The following is an 11,020-nucleotide window of genomic DNA, read 5'->3' as shown; positions in this document are numbered from 1 at the left end:
CACACACACACACACACACAATTTCTACCGGGTCTGGGGGCTGAAACTTCCCGAAATCACAAAAGAGTTCCTTTACCGGGTCTGTATACTTCATGACTCTGTTCCCGGTCACCGGGTCTGTATACACTTCGATTGAAAAATACCGGACCAGCGGACTGACTTTGCCTATGTCTCAACCTTAGGAATTCATAATTTCCCAGTTTTTAATATCTCTCCAATGGAGAATCTCGGACCGGTAGATCTATTCTTTAAAATTTTGTCAGGGGCCCTCCTCCACCCCAACCACCCGCCCCACCTACCCCACTTTCTCGCGCAATAATGTACTGTGGTCCGGTATTCTTCAATCTTCCCTAGATCTAAATTCTAGATGCATGACTACGCCATCTGACCCCTACAGCGGGACTTTACCCAAATCACCTTTTTTTCTATAGTCTATATAAACTTAATTTCTTATGCATGGGATTAGCAGAGCAAGGAAAGTCTTGAACTTCGATACAACGGGAGAGATCGAGCGAGCTGTAATTGCTGTATCTGGGGGAAGGGCGATGGGGGTGGCTGTAGGCTGTAGGTCAGCAGTGTGGCGTTGTGTTTGGTCTGTCCAGTCATGAGTGAGGCTGGGGGGGGGGGGAGAGCAGTTTCCGTGCACCTAGTTCAAGGGGCCCCCGAAACTACCCGGTTACAGTGTACAACATAGATACTGAGACTATGTGCCCGGTTACCGTTACGTAGACACTCCGTTCCCTAATTCCCCATGTTACAGTTACCCATTAGTAGGTCTAGTATCTGGTCCTACTAAATCTATAACATCATCTTACTAGATATCTATACACTTTACTTTTACTTTACACTAGATTATAATAATATCTAGATCTAGGCCCTAGAAAATCTTAATTTAAAGTGTCCGGTGCTTTTTCGGTAGTTCCCATCCCTGGTGTAAGATTGAGCTTTGGTGGACCCAACACTGAATGAAGCCGGAACTACTTTTGAGCCCAATGCCTTACAACAATGGATGGTCTGCTCTTCTTAGAGCTAGAATCTAGTCTAGTCTTGTGTGTTTTTAAACATTTTTATAATTGTTGTTGCCACGGGGGAAAACCCCCCACTAACAGTGTGCATTAATACATGTAAACACGGTGGGTTCACCAAAGTTAAATCTGGCCCCACCCCCCTTATTTTGGCCAATTTTATTCAAAATTCCCAAACTTTAGCTCGATTTAGTATTCAAGTCAAGTAGTTAGATCTAGGGATAAATACTAGATATCAAGATTCTAGATCGAGGTAAAGGATTTGTCAAAATTACACGGTCTATTGTACGATAGTTAAACGCTACGCCTAGACCAAGTCCTCAGAGCACTGACTTCATCATCATCATTGCCTTTCTCACCCTGCACCAGGGTATAGGCCACGGACAAACACCCCCCACTTTTCTCTATATTGGGCTAGCCTCTTGATGTTATTCCATGTCTTCCCATTTTTCTGTACATCGATTTCTGTGATTCTTCTCCAAGTTCCACGAGGTCTTCCCCTTGATCTCTTGCCCTGTGGGTTCCAATCCAAAACTTTCTCTGTTGTTATGCAGCTGCCTGACTTCCTGAGAGTATGTCCAATCCATCGCCACCGCCTTCTTCCAACCTCTTCTCTGACTGGGATCTGTCTTGTTTTCCTTAACACTTCCACATTGGTGACCCTGTCTGTCCATCTGATCCTCAGTAACTTTCTTAGACACCTGTTCAAGAAAACCTGGATCCTCTTTATACAAGTCTGCGATGCGTTCCATGAGCGCTGACTTATTTCCTCTTATATTTTCCCTCTGTGCTGAATTTATTTTGGAAAAATGCCAGATTTGCAGATACACTTTTTTTTGCTAATTTTTTATTTGTCAAAATTTCTAATGAAGGTAAGAATAGAAGTTTTAGAATATTGAAAGTTCTAAAATTTATGAATACATGTGATGCTAACAGTTTTATTGTGAAGTTGTTGTATTCGTGGTGTTGGAAATGACTAAATAAAAACTGCCGGTTCATTAGATCTAGATCTAGACTAGAGTCTAGATGCTTCGTAGGCCTACGTTATATTCAACAAAGTGTTAGCTCTAGCATCAATACCCTCGAAATCATCTTCCGATTCAAGGAAAATAACCGGATCTTCATCTGAATCTGATGCGACACTATTGTCTGTCATGTTCGTTGTAGGTTGCAATCGCGAATTTTCCATCACTGTCACTCGACTTTAACGTGAAACAAAAAACTCCTCGCGCCTCGATTGAACCCCGTGACAAGAAAATTGGCGGGGGAAATCAATTCTGCGTAGCCTACCAGCCAGCTGTATAAGAATTAGTTCTTCGTTCTTTTCGTACATCGCGTTATACTGTGCCAATGTCTATCGCGACCGGCAGTCACGATCAGCGCTTTACGGAAGTTCAGCCCGTCACCGGTCGGTGGTCACAATCAGCGCTGTAAGGGTTAATTGCAATCGTGAAGTGCGTCTGGGAGATTGACTGTCGCCATTGTTGTTTTGGACGGAAGTGGAAGTACAATTCGGCCAACCGTTCTTTGATAAAAGAGAGTTCTCTCTGATAACATTAGGCATATTGCCAAGTTGGAAAGTTAACCTTTTTCCGTGCCATTTACTGTTACAAAGAAGCGTTTAATTCAGGTAATTTTTGTTCATCATGTATGGTATTGGTACTAAAGAAGTATCATAAGTCGAAATCTCTTCAAATATTCGGTCTAGGCCGATATCAGTAAGTTTTAACTGAATTATATTCCCAAAACAGGAAAATCAGGAAATATTTGGGGGTGGGAACTACCGAAAAAGCACCAAGTGTCCTAGGCTAAAGGCCTAAAGAAAGCTAACCAAGTGGCTATTTTCTGGCATCGCGCCAGTCAATAGATTGATGGCTATTCTCCGGCGTCAGGTATAGTTGCACATGTCACTTCTCCACAGCTTTTCATCTCCCCTGTCTGCACATTATGGCCATTCATTATTGTTGCAACCGAGTCCAGTGCCAGATGCGCCAACTTGTGCTTCTGGTTGTGACTGAGGGTTGTTGGTGCCTCTGGTGCTGTCAGCTGTTACTTAGAAATTCCTCCTTCTTCTGTCACTGGAGCTTTCATTGAGTAGTGGCTGCGTGTCCACTCCGCCTATGGTGAATCACATTCTGAAGAAATATCCACCCTGATGAGTGTTTGTGTAAGGCCATAACGTGCCGACAGGGGAGATAGAAAGCTGTGGAGAAGCTACATGTACAACTATACATGACGCTGGAGAATTGCCATCGATTTATTTACCGGCGCGACACAGAGTGGTTAATATTAAAATGAACCCTAATATATATTTGATTACATTATTTATTAAATGTGTTTTCTCTTTTTTCTGTTTCTAGTCTCAAGCAGCGGGAAGAAGTTCGAAAATGCTGCAGCACATCAACTACAGGATGCGCTGTCAGCTGCAGGACGGCCGCATATTTATTGGCACTTTCAAGGCATTTGACAAACACATGAATCTCATTTTGGGAGATTGTGATGAGTTCCGTAAGATTAAGCCAAAGAACGTCAAGTCCAATGAACGTGAGGAAAAGCGAGTTTTGGGCCTGGTTCTTCTCAGGGGAGAACATTTAGTGTCAATGACAGTCGAAGGACCTCCAGCAGCAGAGGTAAAGTAGCCATCTTTGTTGTGGGGTTGTTGCTGGGTTTTTTTTGGTTTTTTGTAGACTACAAAATGCTGTTCATAAAAAATAGCTGGGTTTTGTAAAGTTGCATTATATCGTCAGGTAGCCTTTCAAATTATTTGGTTGTGATTTCTTTTCATTTACCCTAGTTCATGTTGCATGGATTATCTTGATAAATGTTTAGTGTCACAAAAGTTTTTTAAGAAGACTCATTTATCTGTCATTTGAGTTTTATTTTCATGTGTCATATTCTCAGCATAAATTCAAATGGGTCCAAATTTTTACTGCCTTTTGTCAAAATATTTACTTCACTGTCGAGATTTGGGTCCAAGTGTTAGACTGTCTTTTAATAAATGCACACTCTGTCATTTGCACAGTATTGTACTGGTGACAAATCAATACTTGCTTACGATATTTAGTGTGAGGAGTTGATTTTTGTTTTTACAGATGTATCCAATAGACTGTTTTGACTGGTTAGAAAATCCATAATTAAGAAGGTAAAGAATGATGTGGATAAAAGTTGCTTTTAATTCTTCTGTATATTTGACATGCCTTTGTTCTTTGACCTTCCAGGAAGGAGTGGCTCGCGTGCCACTTGCAGGTGCTAGCTCTGGCCCTGGTGTTGGTCGGGCTGCAGGGCGCGGTATGGCGGGAGCCACCGGTATGCCAGCAGCTCCTGGTCTCCAGGGACCTGCCCGCGGTGTGGGAGGCCCCTCACAGCAGATGATGACGCCTCAGCCCAGGATGGGAGCACCACCAATGGGTACGTCCCAGCTTGACTAGTGGTCAAGTCAGGGAATTTATCGACTGCATTTTCAGCAGTAAAGAAGTTAAAAAGTGTAGTCTGTGGAAATGCATCGCAGCACTAATCCAGTTTAGTTATGCCCTCTTTTTAAATTTTAATGGTCACTTTTTTTTATCCTACATAACCCATCCTGCTCAGGTGTGAGAGCTCTACTTTGTAGTGGGCATGATTTGCTATTCCTGAATGTGTGTGGCTCTGAGGAAACTTGATAGAAGTTGAACTTTTTCAAAGGGAACATTTTTTGCATACATTTAAACGGCTGACTTTTTCTTAGACATTTTGGATTTTATTTTGGTGCAACTGGATATCTTAAAAGTTTCAGCTTTTTTAAAATGTAGGAAGAGTCCAACAGATTAGTTCTGTGAGAAAAACAGAGTGTTTTTTTAATGATATCTCAGAATTAACTTTGTACATTCTAACAGGGTTTCTTGGAGATCCTCCTATATGTGGAATATGGTTGTTTGCCTCATATTTTATCAAATGAAAATCAGGCAACCGTTTCCAGTTCTGTCATTTTTTTTGCTGATTTTCTTGTTCGTCATCTGTATTTATTAAGTGAGATTTGCAAAACCAGCCTAATGTAATGCTTAGGAAACCAAATCTATTTTGTTTGAAAACTAGATTTATAGTTTCTTTTTTATTGTGTTATTATTATTTTTTTTAAAAGAATTAATCTGTTCTGTTTCTTGTGTGTGTTGGGGTTCTGCCTTATCTGACTCTCTCTCTCTCTCTCCTTGGTACTTTCAGCCCGCCCTCCCATGATGATGGGTGGTCAAGGCAACATGAGACCTCAAGCTATGCCCAGGGGACCTGCCCCAATGCAAATGAGAGGTAAGTGTTCTGAGGAGCTGAATGTATTGACTCACTAAATACTAAATGCAATGTATGCGTTCACATTTCCTGCTGTCTTCGCTATCTATCTGTCTGGGTTAATCTGGTGGTTTAGAGCAGTTGCAAGTTTTGTGTCTTTTTCGTTTCTCTTTGATGATGATGTGCACTTAAAAATCCTCTTGATTTCTTGCAAACCGGGTAAGGGGGTGGTTTTGGGTGTCAGTCTCTCTCTCTCTCTCTCTCTCTCTCTCTCTCTCTCTCTCTCTCTCACTTACTCTCTTGTAACACCTCTAATCTTTGGCACTTATATGACCTTATTGTGTTGCAAGTACCGTAAAACTCTTACTAGTACTAAACTCTTAAAGTAATCTTAATCTACTGAGATTCTGGAGACAATCTGGAAATCCATTTTTTTAACCCTGCAAACTGGGGTTTTAAGGAGGATTCTGAGGAAAAAAAGCCTACCTATTTTTTGGTCATGGAGTGGTGGGCGGGTCTGAAGACACGAGTTGCATTCTCTCTTTGATTCATCGAATTACTACTTCTGTCTGCTGGGATGCTGTGGTCTCACTCAGCTTAGTTTGATCCTAAGAAATTTAAATTGTGTGTGTAAGGGATGGTGGTGGTTAAAAACAATTGGTTATTTGCTTGCCGTATCTATATACCTGATGTCCAATATCTGCCAAATTAGGTCACACACTTATATGGGGGGGGGGGGTTGTAATTTTTCTCTTATTATTTTTCCAGAATTGCTCAAAATTTTATGTTCTTTTTGCATGTCATAGTAAAAGTAGGCATATCATCAATTGTAATTGTGGTTGTGGAAAATTAAAAAGATTTCAGGACTTCCCGAGAAGGTGACCATGACTCGCTCTCTCAGGGGAGATAACTTTGTGTGAAGAAATTTTCCTGACTTCCATTTATTTAGTGACTTCTCTTGTTGAGGCTTGAATAGCATAATGGCTTAGTCTTTCTAAAAATGTAACGTGAATGTAACTCCCACACACATGTACACAGCAACTGATTGATCGGTCTCTAATGATGAGCACACACACCATAGATGGTTAGCGGGTGCTCTAGTGTGGTTTGCTCCTTCTTTCCTATCAAACAACAATCCTCCTTGTCTGTCCTCCTTTTTTTGTGTTTGTTACTCTCTTGTGACCCCTCTAATCTTCGTCACAAAGTTGACCTAATTCAATTGTGTTACTTACAAGTGCCATGAAATTCTTACTTAAACAATAAAACAAATGGTATGTCAAGATGTATGAATTTTTGTGCGGTAAATGTAAAAGTGTCTTTTGCACGTTTGGACGATCACTGCCTTTTTGTGTGAATTGGACATCAGATTCTCACTTTATCAATGTGGGTGGTTGGCGGGTGCTCTGGTGTGGTTTGCTACTTCTTTCCTATCAAACATCTATCGTCCTGATTTCTCCTTCTTCGTTTTTATGTTTGTTACTTTCTTGTAATACCTCCAATTTTTGGCACTTAAATGACCTTATTGTGTGGCAAGTGCTGTAAAACTCTAACTAAAACAAAACGTTATCAGTGTTTATTATGTACATGTGTATGTTGGAGATATTACTATGTCCAGGCATCGCTACTGTTTGGTAGAGAGAAAGGCTTGCATAAGACTAAAAATAGTTAGAGATATTCCTCTTGTCACTATTGCACCGTAGGATGCATCGTCTCCTTTCTTTCCTTGCTATTTAGTTGCTTGTTGGTTTTTTACCTCAGCATTATTGATTAGTGAACCCCATTTTCAATCAAAAAGGTTCTTTGTATGTTCGTTTCTAGGGAGAGGGGGGGGGGGCGGCATAAATTGTGTATAGAAAACAATAGTGGGTGCTGTTTCTTTCCTTGCGCCACCATAAAAGAAAAAAAAAAGCCAACAAAACACGCACGCACGCCCCCAAACATTCTTGTCACGTTTCAGTTCCAAAACATGGGTCTTAAAAGATGTTTGTGGGTGGTTGGCGGATGCTCTGGTGTGGTTTGCTCCTTCTTTCCTATCAAACATCTGTCGTCCTTATCTCTCCTTCTTTTTTGTTTGTTACTCTCTTGTAACACCTCTAATCTTCTGGCGCTCATATGACCTTATGCAGTTGCGAGCTCCGTAAAACCTCTGCTAAACAAAAACTAAGAGAAGCTGTGAAAGTCACCTACAGTGTGGAGAGTAGAGCTAACACACGGGAATCTTAAATTAATAGGCTAGTGGGGAACTTTGGCGCAAATGAGAAACTGGCATTTTCCACATTATGTTTTCCTTCAGGTTCTGTTTGTTTTGTTGCTCTTTGTTGTGTACTTCCTGGCCGCCCACCTGTTTCTCGCTTTGCCGAGCAGACTTGTCATTGCTGCCATTGCTCGCGCCAATTTGTGTTGTGCTGCAAGCCCGACCGCTGAAATCCTATTCGTTCTCTCATCAGCGCCCCCCCCCCCACCCCCTTTTCTTGCTCTGCGAGGCCTTTTGTCGACTCTCCCAACGCCTGCATTCGTCAGAACAGACCTCCCAACTCACTGCCTTTTTTTCCCCCTCCTCCCCCCACACACATATATTATTATTTTTCCTCCATCTCTATTGTCCATCTGTTCCTCTGTCTATGTACGTGCATATGCGCGCTCGCCGACGTGCGTGACTAGACGGGCGGAGGGGGGGGGGGGCGCATCGCGCGCGCGCGCAGAAGATCCCACTTACACCGGGTGAACCACCGTGGTCCCCAAACTGGTGAAACTGAGAACGGGCAGCTAAAAACACCTGTCCTCCCCCAAGGCATGCTCGCCGAGCTGATAATGGATGGAGGTTTGGGGGCAACAGGCTTCTCCGGTGATCAGCCGCGGAAAGAGGATAAGTCTGAGGCAGGCTCACGTCGTGGGGGGGAGGGGGTAGGTTAGAGTTTTGGAAAATTGCCGGAGGTGTTGAGTTCTGTGCGTGAGGGTGAGAGATTTGGATTTGGGGGGATAAAAGAAGAAAAATGACAGTGCGCCTGATCTGAGCTTAGTTGCGAGGTTGCTAGGAAAGAATTACTGCATGTCGATTGGAAAATGCGCCCTCCCCCCACACCAAAAAAAAGGTGGTTGTTGTTCGCGGGAAGAAAGGAGCGAGAAGTATGGTGAAGAGTAGTGAAAGGTGGTTGGGTTTAGAGGGGACTGGGCCCGGAATCCCCGGCTGTTATTAAAGTTTTGCTTATAGCCCGAGGCTTGATGGAGAAAGAAACCCCGGGAGATCAATACGAGAGGGGAGGAGTCTGATGAAAGCATAACCGGGGAGTAGTGGCCAGGGGCCGGGCGGTGCACAGCAAACCTATTATTACGGGATCACAGGGGAGGGGGGGGGGGGGGTACGGCGGGAAGGGAAGAGGGGTTAGCGCCCCTAGCTAGCTGTGGGAGCCCCAGGGTTGTTGGCTGGGACCTGAATCTGCCCCTGGCGAGGAAGTCACTGTCTACACTCTACACCCGGTTTTTCCCGTCCTTTGTCTTTATATCCCCACGAGTGATCGGGTTTCGTCCCAGGGAAAGTGTTATTGAACTTCATCTGGTTCATCAGTACATTTTTATAATCCACAAAAAACGTAAATAAAAATTATTAGTACCTCATTCTGTTCGTGGATGGTCGACGGGTGCTCTGGTGTGGCTCTACTTCTTCTTTCCAATCAAGCGTCTATCGTCCTTATCTCCCCCTTCTTCTTTTTTATGTTTGTTACTCTCTTGTTACACCTCTAATGCGGGTGGTTGGCGGGTGCTCTGGTGTGGTTTGCTCCTTCTTTCCTATCAAACATCTATCGTCCTTATCTCCCCCTCCTTTTTTATGTTTGTTACACTCTTGTAACACGTCTAATCTTCTGGCGCTCATATGACCTTATGCAGTTGCGAGCGCTGTAAAATCTCTACTGGAAAAAAAAACCACCTCTAATCTTCTGGCGCTCATATGACTTTATGCAGTTGCGAGCGCTGTAAAACCTCTACTAAAACCAAACATCATTCTGTTCTTGGTGCATGTCAGCCACTCTGTATAAATAAAACAACCTGCTGTCAGGTCCACATTTCTACAGCAAATATATCTTGGCACAGTGCAGTTGTATCACTAGTGTCATGAAAGCATTTCTTTGGGTGTGATGAGAGTGTGATACATCTATGTGTACATGTACCGTACGAACAAAACAAAATTTGGAGAAGAGCAAGGTTGTCAATTGGTCTTGGGAATACTTGGATGTTTTCTTGTTGTTTGTAGGGTCGATTTTGAATTGACTTACTTGGTGTGGGTGGTTGGCGGGTGTTCTGGTGTGGTTTGCTGCTTTTTTTTCTTTCCTATCAAACATCTATCGTCTTTATCTCCCCTCCTTCTTTTTTGTGTTTGTTACTTTCTTGCTACATCTCTAATCTTGTGCACACATATATGGTCTTATTGTGTTGCAAGTGCCATAAAACACTTACTGGAAAAAAAAAAAGACTTGGTGAAGTCCCTGCACTCCATCTTACACTTACTGCAAAGTAACAATACATGTGTCTATTTAATGTACATGTGTGTTACTTCCCTCACTTCTGTCCAGTCCTGGTGGGTGGTTGGCGGGTGCTCTGGTGTGGTTTGCTTCTTCTTTCCTATCAAACATCCATCATCCTTATCTCCCCATCCTTCTTTTTTATGTTTGTTACTCTCTTGTAACACCTCTAATCATCTGGCACTCATATGACCTTGTGCAGATGCAAGCGCTGTAAAACCTCTACATGTTTACTAAAACAAAGTAACAATATACGTGTCTTTTAAGTGTACATGTGTGTTACTTCCCTCACTTCTGTCCAGTCCTGGAAGAAATTTTATGATTCTGCTTGCCTTGTGTCTTTTGACCTCGCCTTCGGTTTTTTGTTCTTTGTTTCTATTCTTCTAGTCTGCTGTTTTTCTCGAAATCTAGCATTGTTGTAATGCTGTAAAATGGCAACTCGTTTTGTGCGTATCGCTATATATTGTAGGCCTATATGTTATAATTATAAATACCATTTTTTTCTCTTCTATTTCCAGGTGGAATGCAACCACAACCTAGAATGGGAGGGCCACCAATGTAGCTGATCTTTGTTTCATTCCCTCATCATCATGTTTCATCACCATCTTCATTTTCATGTTTTCATTTCATTCGCCATATTTTTAAATGCGTATTTCTTACTGTAAATGTACATTGTTACCAATAGTTCCCACTTTGGTGTTCCTTGTGGTGTTGTGAGAGTTGTATACAGCAAGGGGGGAGGCAGTGCTGCTGTGAACATTTTCCTTTTTCTAATGGCAGTCGACGTCTCGTGCCACTGTGTGCAGTCTGTCGCTGTTCTTCTTTGTTGGCAGATGTCTGTTGTTTCCCTTGCTGGTGTGAGTGGAAAAATTACGTTCTGAAGAGCAGTATGTTATACTTTAAGAACAGTATGTTGTACCTTGTGTTTTAAGAGAAATGATAAATGAGAACACCAGAATTAATAAAAAAGAAAAAAAAACTGTTCATATTTGTCTTTTTGAATTTATTTTAAGCTTGTTGCACTGTGTGTTTTTTTCAAACAGTTTTCTGTGTACATTGTGTAAAGAGAGCTTCTTGAAGTGGGTAGTTGGCGGGTTCTCTGGTGTGGTTTGCTCCTTCTTTCCTATCAAACATCTATTGTCCTTATCTTCCCTTCTTCTTTTTTATGTTTGTTACTCTCTTGTAACACCTCTAATCTTCGGGCGCTCATATGACCTT

General features: G+C 42.3%; 1 protein-coding gene across 1 annotated transcript in view; it reads left to right on the top strand.

Annotated features, from left to right (window-relative positions):
- LOC101858414 (small nuclear ribonucleoprotein-associated protein B') overlaps positions 1 to 10,786 on the top strand; it is a 13,003-nt gene extending 2,217 nt beyond the window's left edge. Inside the window, exons 2-5 of the mRNA XM_005100737.1 lie at positions 3,386 to 3,655; positions 4,244 to 4,433; positions 5,223 to 5,306; positions 10,321 to 10,786. Coding sequence (XP_005100794.1) covers positions 3,386 to 3,655; positions 4,244 to 4,433; positions 5,223 to 5,306; positions 10,321 to 10,364 — 588 coding nt within the window. The 3' untranslated portion in view covers positions 10,365 to 10,786. The remainder of the gene's footprint in view (positions 1 to 3,385; positions 3,656 to 4,243; positions 4,434 to 5,222; positions 5,307 to 10,320) is intronic.
- The last annotated feature ends 234 nt before the right edge of the window (positions 10,787 to 11,020 follow it).

This window comes from Aplysia californica, unplaced genomic scaffold (genome assembly GCF_000002075.1).
Source record: "Aplysia californica isolate F4 #8 unplaced genomic scaffold, AplCal3.0 scaffold00258, whole genome shotgun sequence".
Taxonomy (NCBI): Eukaryota; Metazoa; Mollusca; class Gastropoda; order Aplysiida; family Aplysiidae; genus Aplysia; species Aplysia californica.
Note: the sequence above shows the minus strand (reverse complement) of the source record. Positions and strands in the feature narration are given on the sequence as shown.